This window comes from Callospermophilus lateralis, chromosome 16, assembly GCF_048772815.1.
Source record: "Callospermophilus lateralis isolate mCalLat2 chromosome 16, mCalLat2.hap1, whole genome shotgun sequence".
NCBI lineage: Eukaryota > Metazoa > Chordata > Mammalia > Rodentia > Sciuridae > Callospermophilus > Callospermophilus lateralis.
In genome coordinates this window covers 63,673,142-63,700,082 of record NC_135320.1, presented here as the reverse complement: position 1 = coordinate 63,700,082, position 26,941 = coordinate 63,673,142, and the positions used below count along the sequence as shown (strand labels likewise).

Below are 26,941 nucleotides of genomic sequence, written 5' to 3'. Positions count from 1 at the left end.
GTTGTTTTTGAAAGTAAAAATATCTAAAATTCAAATTGACTTATAGCCAAATTCCATGTTAGAAGGGGTCAATCCTGATCCACAACGTGTTGCAAATTATAATATCATATGGCTCAGCAAATGCCTAGTCTGTGTTTATTGGTGCTAATTAAAGAGAACAACAAATAAAATAAAAACCAATAATATTTATTTAAAAATACTAACATTGCCTTGGTATATATTTCATGCTGTGTTTTTTTTTTTAAATAAAGTATTAATCAACTTTTCCCTTAAGGAAGCTTTCAACGCTGAAAAACAGTTAGCATGGGTAATGTAGATGAAATCCTCTGGAATATATGCTGTTGCTAAGGTCAATACTGAAGATGTTGCAATTTAAAAAAATTAATTTTTTTCCTAAGATGCTAATAATATACATCAATTTGGGCTGACAGGAAAGAACTTGAAATGTCACTATGCAAAATGATCATCTTTAATTTGAATAACTATGAAGATTTTGAACAAAATTAATCAAACTGGACAGGAAAGCATAATTTTGGTATTTTGAGGCACATCATTACAATTTAATAGTAGCCATTTATCTCCTAAAAGAGCTCAATAATGATAAGATAATGGCTCTAATAAAATAAAAAAGGATATAGGATATATTTTTATCATGCCCATATGTGGAAAGAACATTATAATTGAATATAATAAAGGTATAAAATGGTCTAAACATTATGAAATCAAACATAACTGATAATCAGAAAGATTGCTTGCAGTATACAGAGTGACAAAACTCTTCCAATACCAATATACATAAATTATTTCTGACATCAAAAGAATGATGTTATTAAAGATACTTTGAAACAGACCTAGTATAGCATGTAATTTGAGTTGAATGACTTGAATCTTTTTCTACATCACAAGTAATTGACCGGAAAGAAGAAACTAATTGCACACTGTTTCCCAGCTCAGCGTTATCAACTCCAAAGTCAAATTGGTTTGCTTGAGAGAAACCTGGAAAAGTAAGAACACTCAATTATTAATAACAGAATTCTATTTTTAGAGATCTTTAATTACAATAATCTATTGTAAATCAGTATCAAATCATTCAATAAATAATAATGAGTTGTTCTGAAGTTAGTTGTTAACCGACTGCATATTCTTCCTATGATTATATAGGTTATCTTGTTTGGTAGCACAGAAATTGGCTTAAGTTAATTCATTCACAAAAGCATTATGGCAGAAAACACACGCACATGCACACACACACACACACACACACACCATCACCACCACCACTACCACCAAATACGGATGCTATATGTGGTGAGGAAAACTACTGTTTAAAAACAATGGACTAAAGGACCTAGAAAGAGTTGAGGAATATTATTTTATAATTCCTGTGAAGTAAGTCTTAGGTGAAGACTTGTAAGGAAATAGTTTAGGTAGGAAGGGATAAGGGAAAGTAAATCTCGAAGAAAAAGAAGCTGGGCATTACTGAGGACAACTGTAACTCCATCTTACTGGAATTTCTAAGGAAAATAGAGAATGCCCTTCTAATGAAAGAATCAGTGGCAATATCCTCATTGGTTAAGGGTTCCCCCTGGGGGATATAACTTTTCCTGCACTTTTGGGCTGCACATAGGTATATGCAATGTTGGTTCCAATGTCCTAAGTCACATGTGAGTGACTTAGAGAACTTCAGGCAGGAAGTGGAAGCATAGATTGAGTCAAAGTACTCAGGGAACTATTTACCACAGCTGTGAACTAGAGTTAAGAACAAGAGGATGTGAGTGTAAGAATAAAAGGCATCTGGTACAGTCCATGTTTTACACCTTACATATCTGCTTATGCCCTACATTTTAAGCACATTCACCAAGTCCGATATCAGTTTCAGTCTGGTAGCTAGCTGAGAGCTCTACTAAAGATTTAACACAAGAGGGTTAGTGCAACAAGCCACAGGCCACCCTGCCATAATTGGTCCTGAGTCTATAATGAATACTCACGATGGCCCCTCTCTATCACACACTGTAGATTTACCTATCATTAGCACTGCAGATAATGGAGACGACACTAGCCTCCATCTTTGGGAAATCTGAATCCTTAATTGCCTTACCCTTGTTGGATTGTAGTTGCTGCCATTGCTTACTCACAATTATGCAAGCCAAGAGATGCTCCCACAAATATCTTGAATTCCAGATACACTCCTCCTTTCTGCACTAAGCAAAAACATTACCTCTTCATGATAAGCAGAATTGATTATCTCTAGAATTGTACTAAATATTCTAGATAAATTCAAACTAATTAGGTAGTAATAATAGTTTCAGTTCAGTTCATAGCTCAAATTGTGATCCCTGGTGGAAGCCTTCTCTACCTGGAAACTAACACTACAAATACAGGATAGCCTAAGGTTGCAAGTAGAGATGGCAAAAATTCAATTTTTGGAACAGTGAGAGTGATGGTGAAGGGAAACACTCCTTTGTTTCCAGGTCCATGCATTCTACCTGCTGGGAAATAGGAGCATATATCTTCACAGTTCAATGCATGTGGAGTACAATGGACAACAGCAGGCCATTTCACAGGATATTATCTGCAACCTGGCATTTTGGCAGTGGTTTAAATTGGCTCTTCTATCATTCTATTAGGCTAGATATTTCCTAGTGACACAGGTTTTGTGGTCATGTGGTCATTATTACAACTTTCTCACTATTAAATGAAAATATTTTGTGGAATTACATGACAATAAATCTGATTCTACAAGCTCTCAGAAGATGGTGCTGGCAGAAACACTGTGGAAAGAGAAGGCAAAGCCTGTATCTGGAGTAGGTGTCAGTTCCAGTGATAAGAAATCTCTACTCTTTTCATTAGAGAAGGGAGTGATGTAATCCACTTGTCACTTAGTAGCAGGGTGGACTTCTTGAGGGTAGTACCCTCTAAGAGCTCAGTGTTGGTCTCTGCTACTGGCAATAGGGTATGTTCTTGGTGGAAATAAGTCCATAGTGTTGGTCCATGCACAGCCTCCACTCCATGCCACTTTCTATGGCACCAAGATAGCCAAAAAAGAGAAGCTCCGGATGAGTCATCTAGTTGATCTTTTTATTACACTCCTCTGTGTGGGATGCTATAGGAGTTAACTTGAGATACGTAGATTGGTATGCTTTTTGCTCAACTACTTGGATCCCTTTAGCTGTCTCATTTTCCTTTTTCTGATCTTCCAATTCTGTTTTCAGAACCTGGCCAACTTGTCATCAACCACTGCCTAGGAGTCCATTATAGCCTTACCTTGAATGGCTGTTCCCTCCATACAAAGTCACTGATTATGTGTGCTGCTCATAGTTCTCCTTACCAGAGAAGATGACAGTGGAAAGCAAAAGGCTAGAGTGACTTCATAGCATTTATAACTGAAATCAAAGGTGATGCCATGAAACTCTTAAGCAAGACATAGGTATAGATGGTCCTGGAAACTCTTCAGAGGGAGCTTGAAAGTACCTAAGGGAAGTGCATTTTAAATAGAGGAAACAGAATGTGCCAAAGCCCTGTGGTGGGACCATATGTGTGGATTCAAATATGAGCAAAGTGTGGTTGGAAAAGGATGAGTGAGAAGTGGTAACAAATTAGACCAGAAATGGAGGCATTTAGGTTATTTTTATGAGTGGGGAACCATTGGGGGTTTTGAAACAGAGGCACAGCCTCATCAGACTAATATTACCCTAGATTCACTGGCTGCTGTTCTGAGAAAAGATAGGAGCAGGAGTGAAGCTGTTTCCTAGTAAGTCATGGAGAAATGGGTGGGATTAATATTTTGGCTGGGATTCAAGAGAAGATTGAAGAACTATAAATAAAAAGAATAAATACTGGTAACACTTTTCAGGAATTTATTGTAAAAAGGCAAGGGCTCTACCGCTGAGCCACAACCTTAGCCCACATGAAAAAAATTTTTATTATTGAAACAATATTCACCTTTGAAATAAAACTTATAGATGAGATGATTTGGATAGTATTCTACTAATTAAGCCCTACAATTAAGTATTCTTCTAATAATATGTTAATGATATATCTAGACTAGTTTGCAAAGAGAATTGCATACAACTATGAAATTATCTACAATATAATATTTTATAAAACTAAATTAGTAAACAGATTTTGCCCAGATTACTTCAAAATCTAAAATTCCTAAAGTCTTAAATTTAAAAATTGTCTATTTAAAAATATTTTTCTAGGACTATTACAGGTACTTAACATTATAGCACCATTATGGTCAACATGGTGACTAATACTATTTTTGAAATTATAAAAAATTTCTTTTACAGTAAAATATTTGCATTCATGTTATTAATATAAGTTTATTAGCCATTTAAATTTTATATTACAATTACCTACAGACTATCTTATCCCACAGTATAATAAACTTAACCTTAGTAAATAAGAAAAAAAATAGTAAGCCTAGAGATGCAAATCTAGTCTTTAATTCCTGTTTACAAACTATTTATCATGCTGTAAATGACATAAATGTCCTACTTATAATACTGTAAGATATTTTTAAGATATTATCTTAAAATGCTGGAAGTCTCCAGTATTCAACAAAACAACCATTATCACAATTTGTGCTTTACGTTAAATGGTTTCAGTAATTGAAGTGACAGAGGGAGATTGGAAAACATTTGTGGTGGGACTCCTTTTTAAATTACTGGACATTTTCAGTGTTTTTCAAAGGCTCATTAGATAATATGAATACAACATTGTCTAGCTTAGCACAGGACAAGAAGTAGGACTTTCCTGAGCCAAATGTTCATCAAATACCAAAGCTTCCAAACTCCAGCCTTGGTAAAGCTGCCTGTGAGGTGACAGTGGGCATAAATGACAGTGCTGTTCCATGAGAAGGGTCCATGTTTTGGACCTTGGCATCCTGGATTAGAATCCTAGCTCTAGCACTTCCTTGCCAGTATGTCCTTGAGCAAGCTATAAACTCTCTCAGCTCAGTCTCCTCATCAGAAAAACCACCATAACCTACCCTATTAGAAACACAAAGTGATAACTTACATATCACACTTCACAAGGTGCCTGGCTCAATAAGATATCAGGGAAGAAGAGTTCACTAGATATCTGCTCTTACTAGTCACAAAAAAATCCTGAGATTTAGGTTTAGCAACAACATCTATTTTCAAAATAACACAGAATCAATAGTTGGGCAATTAGGATTTGAGCCCTGTTTTTAGATGTCAGTGCTTTTACTCCAAACCTTATCTTTTTAGCATCTCTCCTATCCTTCCTTTGTATGTGGGAAAAGTAAGAAGAAACTCAACAAATGGTAGGGATTTTAATAAATAGTACTTTATTCCTCAAAGGTTAAACCTTGATCCAGCAACTCATTTGACATAAACTGATTATGAATAAATTTTACATATGAAAGAAAGATATTTGCATTGAATTTGCAGATTTGAAAGTAGAAAGACGGTTTCTACTAAAATGGAACTGTGAAAAAAATACATGAAAACAGCAAAGAAAGCCACTCTTTAACACACACTCTTTTGCCAATTTCTGCTTATCTTTGGAGTTCACATTGAGTTTGGAACACACAGAAGGACTGCTGGCAACTAACTAAAGAATGGAAAATTTTACTTGTGGTGTGGTACAGGATGTGATTGATTTATATATATATATATATATATATATATATATATATATATATATATTTTTTTTTTTTTTTTTTTTTCCTGTTAGGTACGTGCCACATTAATGATAGCATAACACAGTTCTGCTCTTTAGCAGCTATAGTCCTGAAATAATAATACTAACCAAGGATTCTTTTTAGCTTAGGAATAGTATGTCCTATCTATCTATCTATCTATCTGTCTATGTTATAGGAGTAAAATCTATGAAAAATATGAAGTAAATAAGTAAGATCCATAAGTCTCTTAATTTTGCTTGAAAACACAAATAAAGGTATATTCCTAATTTTTAAACTAATCCCAATGAGGTAAAATGAAATACAAAGAAATCACTTCCTAAAAGAATTTTAATTTAAAACTATAATTCTAACCAAATAATCTGGTACAAAGAAGACACTTTTGGAAGCCCTCCAAAGCACAAAGATTACAGGAAGGATTGGGTGTACCCTGGAAACAGAGAAAAAGTTGAGGCTTCAGAGGGAAATTCCTGACCTGGTGATGTTTTCTTTCTCTTTCTTTTTTTTTTTTTTTTCTTCTTTTGAAGAAGTACTGGAGACAGGAATTGCCAGGCACACAAACCTGGGTCTCCTGATAGCAGCAATCCAAAAGTAACACCCATGTTGTAGCATGGAAAATGTCAGTGTTGTATAAGCAGGCAGTTGTTACGTGCAATGAATACTGTTTGGTTTCTCTCTCTCTCCCTCTCTTTCTTTCTTTCTTTCTCTCTTTCAACAGAACTGGGAACATAGAAATCCACTGAAAAGTTGTAACATTTAAACCAACTGGGAGGAAAGACACAGCTAATTAATGGAAGATAACTTCTACAGAATGAAGCCAGGCCTATAACAAGAAAGCAAACAATAGAAAAAATAAAATAGCCCTAATATCTACAATATATATTGTAGATATTATATATTTCAATATATATTTCAATATTCTCAATAGTACTAAAAGGTAGAAATTAATAGCCCAATTTACTGATGAGGATAGCCAAGGCTCAGAGAAGTAGTTTTCTCTGGTCACATAAGATGCAGAGTGGCAAACTGAATTGAAAGCCAGACTGGACCAAAGTCCATGCCCTTTCCATAAGAAATTTTGTATGATTCAATACTTCAGTTCAACAAAAATGTGGCACCAGACATGGGAAACAACTAGAAAAAAAATGACCAAAAGTAAAATGTTAACTCCCCTCAAAACAGGAAGATAAATATCAAGGAAGACCATTGAGCATGGCTACAAAGTCACAAAAGCAATATGCTTACAAATACTCCACAACTCTTTCTTCCTCATCTAATCAGTCTTCTTAGAAGATAAAATTATTTCTAAGACATGCCACTGATCAAAACAGTTCTATTTTGACTTCTTAACTATAAAACCGTATACATTTGGCTTCTTAAGCAAACTTTTTTTTTTTAATATATTGTCTAAAAGGTCAACATTGTGTTTGGAAATAGTCAAGTGGCATTGGAATACTCCAGAGTGTTAGCAGCAGATTTTCTAGTGGGTGCAATTTCAGATAACTCAATTTCTAAATCAATAACTTTCTATAATATTTAATTTTTACAATGATTTTTACAAAAATAAAATATTTTAAAATCATATTGGACCAATATTCAGGTAATCATCCAGAATTTACAAATACATTTGGAAAATGGTTTTGATTGATAAATTATTGCTGCTGTGTGCAATTATAAAAACAGAGTATCTATCCATCAGGACAGCACAGATGAGTTATGTGAAGGTATTCTCTTAAACTTTTTTTTTTCAAGTTCATTCATGTAGTCATAGTAGCTCTGATGTGTTTTGTAAATTTATTACCATTGCTTTATACATCTTCCATATACATCATGTGCACCCAAAACCCTTTATTAAAATCTGTATTTATTTAAAACTGTGTCATTGATAAACAATAAACAAAAAGCTGTATATACTTAATGTACTATATACAACTTGTTCAAGTTGAAGATAAATAAATATATACCTATGAAACCATTTTCAGAAGCAATTCCATAAGCATATTCATCATCTCCAAAAGTTACCTCCTGCCATTTGCATTATTTCTTAATTTTTTTGTTGTAATAAGAACACTTGATATAAGATCTTCTTTCTTTCTTTCTCCTTCCTTCCTTCCTCCCTCCCTCCCTCCCTCCCTCCCTTCCCCCCCTCTCTCTTTCTTTCTTTCTTTTTGTACCAGGGAACCCAGAGGCACTTAACCACTGAGCCACATCCCACAATCACTTCTCTCCACCTTTTTTGTTTGTTTGAGACAGTTCTCACTGAGTTGCTTAAGGTCTTGCTAAACTGCTGAGGCTGGCTTTGAACTTCTAAGCCTCCTGACTCTGCCTCCCAAGTCACTGGCATTACAGGCATGCACCACCACACCCAGCCTAGCAAAATTTTAAGTATATGTTACACTATTGTTAATAGACACTAGGATGTACAGTAGATTTCTAGGACTTCACTCATCTTGCATAACTGAAAATTCATACCCTTTGACCAATACCTCTGTTCCCCTTTCTCCAGACCCTGATAACCCTTATGCTACTCTCTAATTCTCTGAAGCAGTAAAAACATTATTTAGACTTAGCCTCCAAGAAAGATATATACCAACACATTTTAATTGACTGCAATGTGCAATTAAATTAGGGAAAGGGAAAACCAATAAATGTGGGGTGCAGAAGTCTGCTGTTCAAATATGACTTCACTCTTCCATAATTCTCTGCCAAGAGTCTTCAGAAATTGAGACTGACACGAGAAGTGTAAATTCACCATCACACACTTGGTGCTTCACTAAGAATCCTGAGCCTAACTTCCTCAGAAAGTCATCTATCACTTAAAAAATAAAGGTGGTAACTAGAGCAGTAAGCATAGCCTTCTAAAATGCTTTAAGAATAGAATGATTTACCTTCCCTCTTCCTACCCAAGACTGAGCTGGATCAAAGTACTTAAATTCCAGCCATTACTCCTAGATAAGAAAAAGTTTAGGCTGGGAGACAGAAGGAAATAGTTGGGTATTTTGAGTTTCTTTGATTTTAATCTGAATATTTCTCTCTCTGATGACATTTAAATTCCAGTTTAAAACCCAGTAGCCACTAAGCACATCATTTTAGCAATAATTTACATTATAAGGAAAAAATAGTTCAAGACATCTTAAAAGTAATCTTTTTTTTTTTTTAAATTTCTATTGTTGGTTGTTCAAAACAAATACATTGTTTTCAAATCTTTACTCTAGAAAAGAGCACTTTAACCCAAAATACATTTTCACAATTCAGGAGCATAAACATTTTAAGAATATCATTGAGAGATTGGATTCTCCAAAATATTAGAAATATTTAAAAATGTACCAATATATGGCAAAAACAATTAAATTTCTTGCTTTGTCAACTATCTGACTCCAAAAAAAAAGATCCTTATTTTAAAAACCAAGTAGAAGATTTTGTTCATGTTTTAAAGATGTTTCTTATTTTACAAAACTTCTTAAGTATCTGAATACTACTATCATTTATATTTCAAAGTTCTTTTGGCTGACAGAGCCACATATTTCTATTTAATCCTAGGAGCAGCTTCTCATTAAATATATTTGCTGATTGCCTTCTATATTTTCATCCTAAGACCAGGCAAGGGGAAAGAGAATCATACATAACTTATGTCCTGATGAAGCATGCGATAGGGGTTAGGTGGCAAGAGAAGGGATCCAGAGTTTTGCTTTCTATTGCCTTTTATCTTTCGTCAACATTCTATTTCTTTATCAAACTTTCTTTGCATTCTATCTCAACAGCCCCCAAATGCTTTATTTAATATAAAAAATAAGTTAGCTTGTTATTAGACTCATGAAAAGTAAAGCAAATAATTACAGAGTTGGGCTAAAGATATTCCTTTCAATTCAATTATTAAATCTAGATCTTACTATTAAACAAATAATAACAGTAAGAATTCAGATGATCAAATTAAGAGTTTGAGGGATTTTATTAGCCCATCAAAGAGGGTTAGAATTTTACTGCCTTGGCCAAGTAGAGAAACAATGCTAGCAGGGTTTTTTATTTATTTGTTGGTTAGTTTTATATAGGGCTTTTTGTTTGTTTAACCATAAATTTTAAATGTAAAATAGTATTCCTTGGCACTTGTGCATGCATACACACAGACACACATTAACAAGGATTGATACCTTCTCCTTTGATAGTCAGCCTTGTTGCTCCATTTATGCTGCCATATTTAGGTAGTACCTCCATGACTTTGGGGATTACTTCAGAGTCATCTGAAAGATAACGAAAGTGCGAAGAGTTAAAATCATCAGGTTCTTCATTCCCAGCACCACATTTTGTGCCACATATCACAACATCATAAGAGAACCATTGTGAATATGATAGGACTAAAAGTAAATACATATAGGTTTTATTTTTTGGCTCAATGACTTGACAGGGATTGAAGTCATTAACTCAGTTAATATTCACCAGCTTTGTGCAAAGTACTATCTTAAGTACTCCAAAGAGCAAGAATAATACAAAATCATTTTCATCCTTCTTACCTATGCTATGATAAAACACTTATTAAACCCTTACTAGGCTTGGTAGCCCACAGAGCAGCAGACAACACTAATTTGGAGAAGTAGATCCTTACCAAAGCACATAAGAAGTGGTATGTAGGCTGAAAGAATAGTCTAAGTATAAAGAGGAAGATTGTGTTTTAAGAAGAAATTGTTTGCTGTGACAGGATGTCACTTCAGGAAAGATAATTTCTAGGATCTTTCTAGTGCTTTGTTGATGCTGAGTTCTTAGTGAGTGCAAAGACCAGTAATTCTCTCAACAGACTAGGTTTGCTTCCTGGGGATACATCATTGCATTTCAGTCCTAACTTTCCAAAAGTTTAGCTTAGACAGTACAGAGTGAAAAATGGGAACAAAGTGTCCTGGGTGACTCAGAAGGAGCATTTCAGAGTATAGCTTGGACTATACTGGTTTCTAGAAAGAAGGAATTTCCCTGCTGCATGTTGGAGGAAAAATATAAATTAATTAACCTAGTCCTATCATGAAGAAATACAAAGGGAGTTTGAGATAGGGGGAACTGCCTGAGCAAACAGAGGGTGAGGAAGCTGTTTGTTCTTTGGAGAACTGCAAGCAATTCTTAGAAATATCTTGAAGATCACTATGATTGAAGTGCTTAATTTTCTGTTTAAACTATACTGTTCTTGTAATTTAATTATAATTTAAAATAATTTCTTAGAGTAAGTCGAAAGATTTAAGCAGGGAAACAAAGAAAGGCCACAGAGATTAATATTTTGAAATGAATGTATGAAAAAAGTTAAGGAAATTATGATTGATAGTTCATTCCTGCTTGGAAAATTCATAGTGTGGACTTGACCTATAATTGCAAAAGTTCTCCAACATAAAGGAGATCAGCTGCCAGGCCCCAGACCCAAAGCCTCTGTACTTCTGGTCTCTCTTTGCCAAAAGTTCCAAGGTATTCCTCCTTGCAGTATCTTGGTCACTCCAGGCAACAGACAAACAAGAATAGGGAACCCCAAGAAGGGAGCAGGATCCTATCTCCAGACGGTGCTGTGTCTATCTCAAGTTCATCCTCCTTATCTCCGAACACAACTCCAGTTTCTTATCTTATCACTCTCTTCCCAGCCCTCTTCTGGGTATTACTTTGAAGACACCAGGTAGCTGCCCTGGAAGTGACTGACATGTGTTGCCTTCCTTCAATGGGGAAAAGGATCCAAGAAGAGTGAGGGGAGGAATAAGTCAAAATTATTTTCAGGTTGTGTCTGTCCACCTCTCTCCTTCTCCCCAGCCCAATTTCAGTTTCTTTACAACTATGTCACATTGAAGGGAGGTTCCACAATTCGAACAGCAATACTGATAAATTAAAAGCAATCTTTTAGACTCTCTCTATTTTTCTCTATCCTTTCTGTTACTCTGTCTCTTTCTGTACTTTCTCTGTCAAGCCTGGTTCTCAGGTCTTCAAATTGCCTGAGATCCGCACCCACAACCTGGGTCCAGAGCAGGTGACAGGTGGTCCCACCTCTCCTGCGATCCCGAGAGCGAGGGTATGGTCTACACGGACCTCTTTTTGTTTGCCTCCCTAACTCCCTGAGTGGGTTACCTGTGTGGGGATCCGCTGCACGCAGGAGCAACGCCCAAAGACCCCAGGTTCCCAGGAGCCACAGGTGTCCCATCGCAAAGCCAGTGCTGCAGAGTCTGTGCTCGCCAGCTGCCAACAACTCACACGCAGGACTAGCCCTGGAAGTGCAGGCGCCCCGCCCCCGGTTTTTGAGCTGTGACTCTGGAACTTGCGCGCGCGCGCACACACACACACACACACACACACACACACACACACACACAGAAAACCAACTGGGAAAATCAATTGGGCGCTGGTATTGATAACCCACGGCTGTCTCCGTAGGTATAAATGCCTCACTCTTTGGCAAGAGGGATTGGCGGTCAAGTTCTCCATGAATGCCGCGGCTTCCCGCTCCTGCCCCGTCTTAACTTTTAAGTTCCAGGCCTGCATAATATTATTTACCCTTTCTTGGTCATTAATCCTCCCTAAGTAGATTAATTTTAAGACTTGCTACTCCTTGACAATCATAATAATTGATAATCTCAATAAGTCCCAAACACTGTAATAGGCACAGCCCACAACAATCTTCTTACGATTGTTATTTTTATTATCCTCACTGATCAAGCAATCACCTGAGGCAGAGTAATGCTCAGTCATTTTCCTCTTTCTACTCTATCAAAGGAGCAAGAATCTCCACCCACTTCAGCTTTCAGATTTCCCATTTTAAAATGTTTGGTATTTTTACAAGATATTTAAGGAAATGGAATATGGATCAAATGTTCAAGGATATTATGGAATTGTTCATTTTGCTAGATAGGATGATGGTATTATTCTTAAGTAGGAAAATGTTCATAAGTTATGGACTTCCATGCTGAGTTTTTTAGGTTTGGGGTGTCCTAATGAATGGCATTTGCTTCAGGGGGTTTGACCTAAGGAAAAATGTGAGATAAAAATCTGGAAAATGGTGAAATAAAACCTGTAACTTTTTAAATAATTTTAGAATTTAGGTGTAGATATGATATGTTCCACTTTCTGTAAATTTGAAACTATTGATAAATAGAAAATATGAATTCTTTTTATTTACCTTTCATTTTTCTTTTGTTATTCTCTTTCAAAAATAAAGGATTTTCTTTCATGACATGGTCAATTCCCTGCTTATGCTCTCTTTCAAAACTCTTTTCATCTCAAACGATTGTTTAAACAAATTTCTTCACTTGTAATAAATCCCCTTTCCTCCTAGGAGATGACAGATAAAACAATCCACCCAGTTAAATTTGCACACCCCCCCCAAATAAATACATTTGACTTTAACATAAATAATGAATCTCTTTCTATGTCCTATGCAATGTTTAGGATATACTCATATAAAAATTATTCAGTTAGTTTTATTTAACATTCAAACTTAGCTTTCTGTATTTTAATTTACTAAATCTGACAACTCTAGATGGAAGAGAGAAAAATAGAAGAATTCTCAAATTAGTAAAACAAAATTAAGTCCTTGCCTTTGAGGACTTTATCTGGTTGGGTTTAAGAAAATAATGTTGTATAATCTTGGTACATTCATTTCATAACTTTTTGCAAACTGACTCCCCAAATCACTCTCTACTGAAAAGTTGGCCTACAAAGCTACCACTGACCTTACTTATCTTGGAACTTTATAGCATGTGACATTGCTAAATTTCCTTGAGATTCCATTCTTCTGAAGAGTCTTGGACTTCTTCCTACTTCTCTAATAACTTTTTCTCTTCCATTTTCTTCCTGAAAATTGGGATTTCTGAAAGTCCCATTTACCCTTCCCTCTTCTATGTATATAGACAGGCCAATTAGCAAAAAATCAGGTGGTTGAATATCAATTTGCCAATGACTTATTTGCCATATTTATTAAATTTGGATTGTACTGTTGAGTAGCAATACTCAGCAACCTTACTAAGAATAATTTATCAACAAAAATATCCAATTTAGGCTATTGCCTATGAAATATATAATTGTTTATTTTCAATATTACTAACCAAAATAAAATTTAGTGTGGGAATATTTTTAATATGGAATTATTTGAGCTAATTTTGATTTTTCCTGATGTTTTCAAGTTAAAGTTAACCTAAGTTAAATTTTGAGTGAATACACAAAAATTTAGTTTAAATACAATTCAGGTCAAAATTCTGATTTTTTTCAAATGCTTTTAAATTTACAAATTAAGATGGACATGACAAATAGGCTAGTAGATACTAAAAGAGTATTAAAATGCTTTTAGTATCTAAAAAGTTGAAAATGGAGGCCAGGGTTGTGGTTCAGTGGTAGAACACTTGCCTAGCATGTGTGAGGCACTGAGTTTCATCTCTGGCATCACATAAAATTAAATAAATGAATAAAATAAAGGTATATGTCCTAATACAACTAAAAAAATTTAAAAAACAAAACAAAAGTTGAAAATGTTATTTGAAAGTATTGTAAAAGAAACTAGAAATAGTTGGAAAAACTAGTGCCATATTATGTACTGAAATTGTAATTTCTAATGAGGAGCCATTGACATAGGCAGATTTTCCTATAGAAAATAATCCATATAGTTTATAACAAAGAGGAAAACCATCCTGAACTTTGGATATATCAAGAAAGTGATTAGGGGGGCTGGGGATGTGGCTCAAGCGGTATAGCGCTCGCCCGGCATGCGTGCAGCCTGGGTTGGATCCTCAGCACCACGTACAAAGATGTTGTGTCCGCCAAAAAAATAATAAAATAAATAAATTCTCTCTCTCTCTCTCTCTCTCTCTCTCTCTCTCTCTCTCTCTCTCTCTCTCCCCCTCTCCTCTCTCTTTAAAAAAAAAAAGAAAGTGATTAGAAACATATTTATGTTGATTTTTTCTCCAAACTTTAGTATTAAGATTCTTTCACCAATTTTCAGAGTATCTCCACCAACAACTGACATAGAATATTCAATAAATAATATGATCACTCCTATTTCATCCTGTTTTATTTTCCATTTAATCAAGATTAATCACCTGGTCCTGATCCATTATAGCTGTCTCCTCCAGATATTTTTAAAATGTATTTTTCGTTGTTGATGGAACTTTAATTCATTTATTTATATGTGGTGCTAAGAACTGAACCCAGTGCCTCACACATGTGAGGCAAGTGCTCTACCACTGAGCCACAACCCCAGCTCCAGATAATCTTTCTTTTATTTTTAATCTTTTTAAAACAAGTTAGATATAATCACAAATAAGTATGTGTATATATCTAATATGTACATGTGATATGTACATTATACATGTATGTATAATTTTCTATGTGTTTGTGTGAGTGTATTACTATCACTAAAATAAAAAAATCCTGTTAAAAGATGACAAATATTTCCATTAAAGTAGTCATTCAGTTCTGCAAATTTTAGCAAATTGGATACTCAGCAAATTGATCATGTGGTTAATGGGCTTCAATAAAGTTGATTTCCAGCAAATCAGCCTCCTTTTTTTTACCTTACAATGCTTAAATTTCTTAAAGAAGCAAGCACCATAATTTGCATAAATAAATTTTTAATAGACTCTTGTGGAAGGAATCAGTATTTTAAAGTGATTGCTCCCTTTAAAAGTGCTTATTTACTTGATAAATAAACACCCTGGAAAAAGATCACACCAGTGAGATTTTAAATCTTGAATTATTAAAATAACTTGATGAGATAATGTGACAATAAATAATGATAACCAGATGGAAATCCATATAGCCAAAACATCACCTTGGGACCAGAAAAAGTGGTTATATAGTTTATGTAATTTAGGATATAAATTATTTTTCAGCTTTAGGCTGCTCTTCAAATCTTTACAATACAGACTCATCAGGGGACATGAATATGAGAAAACTTTAAAAGAGAATTCTGATAATTTTGCCCTGTATTTATTTTTTAAGATTTCTAAAATCTAGTTCTAACAAGACCCTGCCTTACAAGATTGGCATAGTGGGTATCTGACAGGTGTTGTCTCCTAGGGCCCCGAGCTTACTTTAATGCTCTGCTGTCACCATCTCGAAATGCTTAATACTTTTTGAACAAAAGCCTTCTTATTTTCATTTTGTGTGGTGCTTCCTGTATTTTAAGAAAACACACATATTTTAAACTTGATCTCTGAAAGTGGTAGGGGCTTTGTAGGAACTCTTGCAGCACTAGAGGGAGACAGATATTCAATTGTGTGTGTTTCACTTACCTTAGAGAATGAGCTGTGCTGAGATCTGGTTTTGAACCTAGACCTAATTGTGAATGATGGTGAACAAAACAACAGTACTTACAAAATAATAATTTGTCTTCAACAAATATTCAATATCCTAGGTATTAAAAATATAGCGTTGAGTCAGTTATGATGTCACATGCCTTTAATCCTTGCTGTTTGGGAGCATGGTAAGTTTGAGGCCAGTCTTGGCACTTAGCAAGACCTTAAGCAATTTAATGAGACCCTGTCTCAAAATAAAATGTAAAAAAGGTCAGGGATGTAATTCAGTTGTAGAGTACCTCTGGGTTTAATCCAGTAGCATGAAAAGAAAAGAAAAAAATGTAGCAATTATTTTGAGCTTTTAAAAAAAACTCTGTTCTCATAGACCTTACATTTTTATCATGTAATAGAAAGTAAAACACAAAAATCAGTAAAATACAGTTTTTTTGTTTTGTTTTTTACAGGTTTTCACTGTTTGGTGAAATGTTACACAAGTGGATAGTTTAAACAAAAATTCATTATTCTGGGTGGTCAGCTTCTCATGGAGCTACATAGCCCAGGCAATATCAAACACATTTGACTGTTGTGAAAATTGTTAAATTGAATAAAGAAACTGTGGTATATATATACAATGGAGTATTACTCAGCCAAAAAGAAGAATGACTTTATGACATGTGCCAGTAAATGGATGGATCTGGAGACTATCATGCTAAGTGAAATAAGCCAATCCCTAAAACCAAAGGTTAAATGTTTTCTCTGATATGTGAAAGCTAACCCACAATAAGAGGGCCAGAGGGGCTGTGCTGGGATTTAAACAAACAACAACAAAAAAGGAATAAAAGTTCAGTGGAGTAGACAAAGGGGAATTAGGGAAGGGAGGATAATAGGAAAAGGAAAGACAGTAGAATGAATCTGAAATATTTTTCCTATTTACATACAAAAATATACTACAGTGAATCTCACCATCGTGTACATCCACAAGAAATTAATAAAAAAAAAAACAATTATGGGTAAATGGCAAAAATATCAGTGGAAGAAAGGGAGACAGGGTGGAGGGAAAAAGGGGAAGGAGAGGAACTGGGGACTGAACTAGAACAAGATGTATTCCATGCTTTTATAGTTATGTCCAAATGAATTCTACTGTTGTGTATAACTAAAAAGAACTAATAAAAAAAAGAGGGAAAAAGAGTGCTAACATCATTCATTATTATTAATAAATTGTGACTAATAAAGGTCTTACACAGTTTGGCAACTTCTGTGAATGGCAAAATTTCTATGATTCATTTATTCCTTTCAAACTCTCTGTTGTGGTTAATATATTATAACGAGGGTATCTGTGATCATTTTTCTATTAATATTGTGTGTCTTTAAAAAATGACTTTGTGAGAGAATTGTAAATGATATCAGATATGAGAGCCATTAGGTAGTAAGGCATAGACATAGAGAACCATGGAATTCTATACTCAAAAGTAGCCCCATTCAGGGCCGGGGTTGTGGCTCTGTGGTAAAGCGCTTGCCTAGCATGCATGAGGCACTGGGATCCATCCCTTGCACCACATTAAAAATAAAAACAAACAAAATAAAGGTATTGTGTCCATGTATAACTGAAAAAAAAAAATTAAAGTAGTCACAGTCACAGAAGGGTTTGTCTGCTGAGCTCTGGTGGAAACTTTCTGTCAATATGAGAATTAAAGAAATAAAAAAGGGTAAATGTTTTGGATGAATTTTCAAAGATCTATCTTTCTTGCTTTACAAATTTACCTAAATGACAAGACAAAATTTCTTGTTTCTATAAGATGTATCAAATTGCTTAAGACTTAAGGCTTTTACCATGGAGCTTCAAAGTGCCACTTGAATCATATATTTTATCATTATTTGCCTTGTGTTTTTTTTTACACATTCAATTTGATTTGGAATGTTGAAGAACAGGATGATGATGAAGGCTGTTGACTACAGCTTCACTTGCATTAATGTGATAGCACAGCAAGGCCACAGCGTTATTTATAAAAACTTTGAGAAAATTTTTACACAAGAAAATCTAAAAAAAAAAAAAAAAAAAAAAAAGGCCAACAACTTCCAAAAGTTGGGTTCAACTTTACAAAACTCTCTTCTTTAAGATTCTATAAAATTGGAGAGTACTTAGTTCAATCATGTGCACTGAAAATGTTCAGATTGATTTTTGGACTGAAAAAGAGGAGAAATCCAGAAGACGTATCCTTGTCCAACACTTCACTTACTGAAAGACCTTAACACATTGAAACAAGGCATAAAGGAGTGAATGGCTTCACCTTTTCCCTTCAGTGTATACCTGGAAAAATTTGGAGTTTGTGGGTGTCTTTTGAAACTACTAAGGCTATTAACATTTTGGAAATGTTGAAAAGTTTTATTGTTCTGTTTTGGCTTTTATTATTTTCCCAAATAAAACTTGAATTGAAGAAGTGCAGGCATTACACTCCTTACATAATAGGTTCTAACAATGCTTAGTAATTCATTTGGCATTTTCTTATCTTCATGGTAAAGCAAGAACTTATGCTGCCATCACTTTTTGTTTTTTTGCAGACATGCACTAAGAATTAAGACTGTTGTTACAATCCTGACCAAAACTTTTTCAACAACCATAAAACTCATCAATATTATCTAGAATAGCTCCAAATCATTGTATTTTTTAAAAAAGTCAAGAAACAGGATCAGAATATGAAGTACATTTTATGAAGTAGACATTCACTGGTTTTTCAAGGGGACAAAATTTATTTACCTCATTTTTTTCAGTAGTGAGAATACTTAAACTCTACCATTTTATCAATTTTTAAGTATGTAATATATTGTTATTAACTGTAGTTACCATGTGTTATAGATCTCTTGAATTTATTCCTTCTAATTAAAATGTTTTATTGGTTAACATTTCCCCAAAGCCACTATCCTCCAGCCTCTGAAAGCCACCATTCTATTCTGCTTCCATGAATTAGTCCATCTATAAGGAAGACGTGGTATTTGTCTGTGTCTGTTTTATTTTACTTGATGTCTTCCAGGTTCATCTATATTGTTGCAAATGTAGGATTTCCATTATGTATATTTACCACATTTTCTTTGTCCATTTATCCATTGATATACACTTGTTAACTCCATATCTTGGCTATTGTGAATAATGGTATAATGAATATGGATGCAAAAGTATATCTTTGAGGTCCTGATCTCAATTTCTTTGGATATATATACCCAGTAGTGAGATTACTGCATCATATGGTAGACCTATTTTTAATTTGGTGGGAAACCTTTGTACCGTTTTCCATAATGTCTGTTATGGTTTGGATGTGAGGTGTTCCCCAAAAGCTCATGGGAGACAAGGTTGTGAAGGTTCAGAGGGGAAAACGACTGGGCTGTGAGAGCTTTAATCCAATCAGTGATTTAATCCCTGATTGGATTAACTGAGTAGTAACTGGAGGCAGGTGGGGTATGGTGGGAGGAGGTGCTTCATTGGGGGGTGGAGTCCTCAGGAATAAAACCGGCTGTCTATGGATTGAGACCTCTGAAACTATGAGCCCTCCAATAAATTTTTCCTCCTCTACAATTGTGCTACTTGGGTCTTTTAGTCACAGTGGTAAAAAAGCTGACTAAAACAATGTCTGTTTTATACATTCCATCCCTACCAGTGTGAAACCATTCCTTTTATTCACATCTTTGCCAGTGCTTGTTATCTCCTTTTTATTAATACACATTCTAATGATTTGAGGTGATATAGCATTGATTTAAACTTGCATTTCTTATATACCTGTCTTCTTTGGAGAAATGTCTGTTGAGATCCTTTTCCCTTTTTTTTATTGTTTTCTTGCTTTTCTGTTGAGTTTATGAATTTAATATTAACCCTTAATAGGATTAATATTAATTAAACTTAATTAATCTTGTTAATATTAGCAAGATGTTTGTCTTGTGGATATTTACTCTCCTTTCTCTCTTCTGTCTCTTCACTGGTACTGCATTGTTTCCTTGTCTCTGCAGAAACTGTTTTGATGCAATTTCATTTATCTATTTTTGCTTTGTTTCCTGTGTTCTTGGGATATCTAAAAATTCATTACCCAAGCTAATGTCATGTGTCTTTTTCCCTATATTTTTCTAGTAGTTTTACAGTTCCATGTTTGTCTTTAGCCTATTCTAAGTGAAACTTTTGTGTACAGTATGAGAAGAGGCTGTAATTAATTCTGAGTGTGAATAAGTATTTTTCCCAGCACATTTATTGAAGAGACTGTCCTTTCCTATTGTGTGTTAACATCTTTGTCAAAAACCAATTGATGCCGTGTGCGTGGTGGCGCATGCCTGTAACCCCAGTGACTTGGGAGGCTGAAACAGAAGGATAGCAATTTGGGTCCAGCCTCAGCAATTTAGTAAGGCCCTAAACAACTTAGTGAGACCCAGTCTCAAAATAAAAAAAAAAAGTGGGGCTGAGGATGTGGCTCAGCAGTAAAAGCAGCCCTGGGTTCAAACCTCAGCACCAAAATAAATAAACAAACAAATAAATAGACCGAGATTGACGCAGTGGCACATGCCTGTAATTGGGAGGCTGAGGCAGGAGAATCTTGTTTGGAGCCAACATGGCACTTTGGTGAGATTGTCTCAAAATTAAAATAAAAGGGACTAGAGATGTAATTCAGTGGTAAAATGACCCTGGGTTCAATCTCCAGTAACACGGCCCTGCCCCAACCCCAAACAATAAAAAATCCACCAAAACAAAAAAACAAATTTTAATTTTATGCTATAGTTGGAATGTTTGTGTTCCCCTGAAATTCGTATGTTCAAACCCTAACTTCCAAGATGATGATATTAGGAGGTGGACTTCTGGTCAGGATGAGAACAGAACCCTTATGAGTGAGAGCAGTGCTGTTATTAAATAGGCCCAAAGGAGCTCATTCACCCTTTTGCAATATGATGACGTATGAAGAAGACACTTTCTATGAACTAGAAGACGACTCACTAGACACCAAATCTGCCAGTAAATCTCGTATTTCCAAGCCTCCAAAACTGTGAAATAAATTTGTTTATAAGCCACATGAATGGATGAATGTCATTCAGCCTTTAAAAAAGGAGGTAAATCTTGTCATTTGAAACAATATGATACAGCCTGGAGGAAATAATGCTAAATAAATTAGCAACCACTGAAAACTAAATACTGTATGACTTCCATTATATGTGAAATTTTAAACAGTCAAGCTTGTAGAAACAGAATAGAATGGTGATTGCCAGGAGCTGGGAAAATAAGGAGGTGATTATCAAAGAGTATACAAAGTTTTAGTTATACAAGTTAATAAATTCTGGAAATGTATTCTACAGCAGAGTGCATATGCTTAAATTCTAAGAGGGTAAATCTTAGGTGTTTTCTCTCTCTCTCTCTCTCACACACACACACACACACACACACACACACACACGCCCAACATGAACATGAACATGAACATCATCATCACCACCACCACCACTACAAAGGAACAGGAGAAAACTTTGGGTGGTGATATGTATTTATGGCCTTAATGGTGTTTCATGGTTATATAAAGTATATCTTACCACCAAATTCATTGAATTGTATAAATTAAATCAGTACAGAAATTTTATATGTCAATCATACCATCAATGAAGATGTTTTTAAAAATAAAAAATGTTATAGAATTATATAAACAATATAAAACATTTATGCATAGATATAAAAGGAACACTTCTATAATATTACATAAAACTAAATATACAAAAGCCATAGGAGATTTTGATTTTATCTAGTGTTTTATTCATTGAAAAAATTATTATTAAAGAGAATCAAACTGTTATGACAAATTTCAAAGTTATTAGATCCCCATTTGCTGTTTGGTTTTCTCTCACTATTGTACACATTTTTTATTGTTAATCCATTTGAGTTAGTTATAATGTGATACTTCATCCTTACATACTTCAACATGGAACATGCTCATTCTTTAAGAACCCATTTGTAATACTCAAGAAATTTAACACTGAAACAACAATCTATGTTTATCATTTTCCAATGTCCTAAGAATGTCCTTAATGGTTATTTATTTATCAGGGATGATACACTGCTTTACATCCTAATATCTCTGATCTTTTAATCAAGACCATTTCTTGCTGTTACTTTCTCCTTTTATTCCTTTTTGTTTCCTTCATGACATTGACTTTTTTTTGTCAGATGTTAATGCCAATTGTTGCCATGTCAATGCCATAACAATAGTTTTTCAGAATGTCTGGTTGTCATTTTTAAATTGAGACTTAGCAGAACTGTGATATTTTCTTCAAGTTCAGTTTTCTACATGGAATAAACTTTCTGGGTAGTTATATTTAAGCAGGACTACATGTGATTGGAAAAAAAAGGAGAGAAATTGAGGGTGATTGTCAGGGAGTTCTAATGAAAATCATATCTTAGCTGGCAGGATGGGAAAAAACATCAGAGAAGTGATGACAATGATAAATGGGGCAGTTATTTCATTGGTAGTCTCTATAAAGCCACTGGGAAGTAAGAAAATTAAATCAGGACCATAGGAAATACAACTAGTAGATGAACGTGTGAGCTCTTTTTCACAAAATATGCCTGTCTGCAATCCCAGTTTTTATGGATTGGGGTAAAACATGGAAGATAGACGCTATACACAAAACTTTTTTGAGTACATGCTGGTATAGCAAATATGTATACATTTGCTAAGTTCTAACCATAACTCTGACTTTGTATCATGTCTCTTAAGAGAAGCACCCACAATTTTCATAATTTATTATTCTGTCAGTGTCCCTATCAAATAGGAGATAGTGTTGAAAGGCAACTGTCAGGTGGAACCCTTAAGTGACTAATCAGGTCATTTAAATACACTGATGATAGAACTAAGAAATAGAGAACCGTCACATTGTCAGTATCTCAGCCAAACCGTGTTTCAAACCACACAATGCATAGTGTTATCTGAATCACTTGCAACATCCAACAGGTAAGGGTTTAGCAGTCAATTCTTTTCCACCTTTCTATTTTGTGGCTCTTACCCCATTGAAGTCTAAATTTGATATAAGTAGCTGTCTAAAAAGGATTCATTCTGAAGAATATGCCCTCAACAAAAAATTTTAGGGAAGAATTTATAGGGCAACTGAAAGCCATTTTTTATCACTTTATTCTGGTAATTCCAGGCACAAAGCTGAAGCATTTACGGGTGTCCAAGGTCCTAATAACCCCTGTACCCAAAACTGACTGATGAGTAGCATCATTTCATGAGTATCAATTCTATGTCTTTGTTCTTTGATTTTCTTTATTATTGTCATCATATGCCAATATTCATTGAATGTCCACAGGGTTTTCGCACTATTATACAATGCTCTATTTATTCTTTTTCTTTTTACAAAGTGACATAGGATGAAAAAGAAAGATATTACCTTTAAATACAGTGAAAATTATTTTTCTTTCATTTGTTAAGGATTTCCTCCTCTCCCCTACCCTCTCCTCCTTGATAAAGTTGGTGAAAGAGAACCATATCAGTAGTGGTATATGCTATGTAAATCAGCTTCTTTCTTAATTACTGAATTGGTTGCAGAAAACAATCCCAGTCAAACAACATCTATGTTTCACTATAGCTTCATCTTATTTTATACCAGAAACACATTATGAGTTCCTCACATTGATTTAATTCAGTAACACTTTCATCTTGCAAACACTGGCTGGCCTTATTGGAATTGGGCCTGTTCAAATGATACCCAGTAGTTTAACAGCCACCAGCAGGACTAAAATACAGCTTCTAGTGCCCCCTTTTGGCCGGTAAGCACAATAACCAAATAGAGTTTGAAGTCTGGTATAAATAGGTATATGCCACATTTTTTTCTCTATTGTCACTCATTAAGAATTCACTGTTAGGTAATGAGGATCCAAAGACAAATAGGATACAACCTGAGGCACAAAGTAGTTCATAGTAGAATGAGGGTAAACATTATTAAAGATAAGGTCAACCTTCCCTAATTGCTATTATAGCGATATTTCTCTATTTCAATCAAGTTGTACAACTTTATTTTTCTATTCTCCTGGTAATTAATGTTAGCCAGAAATGACTGGAAAATAAAAGCAGCTATTTGACACAGTGTAATTCATGTATATAAAACTAGAAATCACATATTAAATAATTTAAATATTTCTAGAGTTCTTGCTAGGAATAACATGAATCTGTTTTCTTCTGATTATTAGTATTAAGATTTTATTATTTTAATTCCTGCCAGGTCAATATTATCCCATCTATTATCCAGATAAGGAAATTCAAGAAGAGTCAGTCTTACCTGATAATTCAGTATCATAGACGAGATTAGAACCTGAATGTTCTGAACGTACCATTAGTTTTCTTGGTAGGTTTCATCCAATGGCTTTTGTGTGGTTTCTAATGGTAAATATGAGGGGTTTTATGAAGTCACTGAGTAACATGAGATAGCCTTTTACAAGGGTTAAATACAAACACACACACACATACTCTCTCTCTGGATCATTTCCAGCATCAGCTACTGAGCAGCTGTCACAGTTCTTTTGTGTTGAGTGGAGTTTTTATCAAGTTATGAAAAGTCCCATATCTAATAACCAATCCCCAGCATCACCCAGTCCCTGGATTGGCACTGCTCAAATGATAACTTGTAAGGCCAAAGCTAAGTGATTACATAAATAATTTAGCTGGATCTTCTTTAATTCTATAAGAGAAGCTTATAGTAATCCTAATTATACTTACCAATGCAGTCATGCAATAATAATCCTATTAAATTTCCAACATTAAGTATGCAAGATTTTTAAAGAATGTATTAAGTTTATATAAATCAATGATTTGAGTCAAGATGTTCACAAAGTTGGTTTATTTACAAGGTATCAATGGTTCTAGAAGCAAATGAGACATCTATATGATGTCAACGAAACCTCGTTTCTTTCCGGGTTAGAGGTGGGAAAGTTCTTAGCATTATCACTTTAAATCTAAGCTCTTTAGTACTAAAAATGGCTACGAAATATTTTCAATTCAGTTTATTTCCTGTCCCATTCAAACTAACTTCATAAATTGTTTTCATTTTCTCTTATTCTTTTAGACTATTAAAATAGTATCTAAATGAACAATTTTTTATTTTTGGTTTGCTTCCATGAAGAGTTCTAAGAAATAAGAACTACTTTTCTAACATTTTCTGTGTAACTTTTAAGATTGCTTTTCTTTTTTGAAAAATGAGTAGTAAAATGACAAGCATCCCTATTAGCACTTTAAAACATTGTTTTATAAGAGACCAAGAGAAACAAAAAACTCTTTTGGGTAGATTTTTGTGACTGTGTCTTCTCAGGCTCAAAACTTTACGCAATTAAGCCCAGGTTCAAAGACTACAAAATTCATTAGAAAGATGAAATTATTTCTGCAAAAGATTAATGTGAAGCTTTTCCTCAATTATACCCTATTTGTTGTTATCTTTCTTCATGCTCCCATGTTCATTCACTGGTTCATTTGCTCATTCATTCCCTTACCCACTCATTCACAAATAAACATCATACAAAGTCAAAGAAATCAAGTTTCCTCTCCTCTGGATGTATGTAAGTTGAAGAACCACTGTGTTGAAGAGAAACATACAGTTCCTTCTTATGGAAAAACAGTGGTGGGGAAACCTACACCAGAGGAGTCAGGATATTTTAGCAACTCAAGCTGAACTCTGAAGGGTAAGTAGGAATGAGATAAGTAGGAGGGAAGGACTTCCTAGGGTGATAGATTTGCAAAAGTATTAGGGATAGAACAACTTGTTAACTTTGAGGAACTCAAAGTAGACGACAGATCTAAAGGGGCATAAGTTTTATGCCAAGTTCAAATTTTGTCCTGCACTGAGATATTTCAAGTAGAGGAATAAAATGATCAGATGTGAATTTTAGTAAGGCCACTTAGCCAATAGTGTGAAAGAGATATTGGGGGAGGCATAGAACAAGAAAATATTAGGGGTCTACTGCAATAATCTATGTTTATAAAGAAGGCAGAAGATAAATTTATAGCCTAACTGTACTCAAAGTGATCCTCAATTAGCAGCATGCAACCCCACTCAGAGCTTGTTAGAAATAAAGAATAATCTTGTACTGTATATCTCTTACCTTCAGAATCAGCATTTTAACAAGCTCCTCAGGTAATCTGTATGTCTGGGAGGTACCATTCAGAAATAGGGAACACAGCAGGGGTAGTTAGTGGGGGAAAATAAAATTGCTATTTTAGGTATGGTGATTTTGAGGTGTTTGAGGAATATCCAATGAAGATGATCCATAGCAGTTAAATATATGGGTCTGGAGGCTAGAAATAAGTCTGGTTTGGAGATGCAGTTTAGCATTTATCAACCTGTTGGTATTTGAAGTCACGGTTTGACCCATTTCCTGGGATTTGCTCAGGAAAAGTATATCCAGTTAGTCAGGCAGAGGGCTCAGGAAAGAGCTCTAAGAAACATTACTTAAAAGTCACAATCAGCAAAAGGTACTCCACAAGAAACAGAAGGAATTTCCAGTGGTAGGAAGAAACAATGTGAGGAGTGGGACGAGGGTTCCAAGTGGCAGGATGGTCAACATTCTCACTTTCCAGCAGAGGTCACATAAGAATAGACAAGAGTCCATTGGATTTGGCAATCCTGATGTCAGAGTAAAGCTAATGGGTGGAAATTATTCACCCATTAAGTTCTTTCTTGACCTTAGTATGTGGGGATGCAATTTATAGAGTCTGCTTTCAAAGTTCAGATGAGTAGAGTATGTGGGAGGAGCTTGGTGTGGAGCCAGCTTGCAAATGTTCTCTCTTCCACTAGATGGTAAATTCTTTGAAGCATAAGGAAGGCACATAAAGATGAGTAAGACCCAGTACTAACCCTTGGAATTTGTAACAAATAAGAAATAAAGATAAATAACCATGGTACAAGAGGAAGCATTACAATTTATAAAACAGTATGGGGATTCAAAACAAGAATACATATGCAATCAGGAAAGACTTCTTACTTCTAAACTGTTAGCACAAAGAAATGCATAAACTAAATACTTAAACTGTATTCA

General features: G+C 34.7%; 1 protein-coding gene across 1 annotated transcript in view; it reads right to left on the bottom strand.

The window, feature by feature from the left end:
• Window positions 1-11,825, bottom strand: part of Pkhd1l1 (PKHD1 like 1) — a 140,439-nt gene extending 128,614 nt beyond the window's left edge. The window contains exons 1-3 of the mRNA XM_077105563.1: window positions 11,753-11,825; window positions 9,817-9,906; window positions 852-996 (exon numbers count right to left, since the gene is read on the bottom strand). Coding sequence (XP_076961678.1) covers window positions 852-996; window positions 9,817-9,906; window positions 11,753-11,825 — 308 coding nt within the window. The remainder of the gene's footprint in view (window positions 1-851; window positions 997-9,816; window positions 9,907-11,752) is intronic.
• Window positions 11,826-26,941: the final 15,116 nt, after the last annotated feature.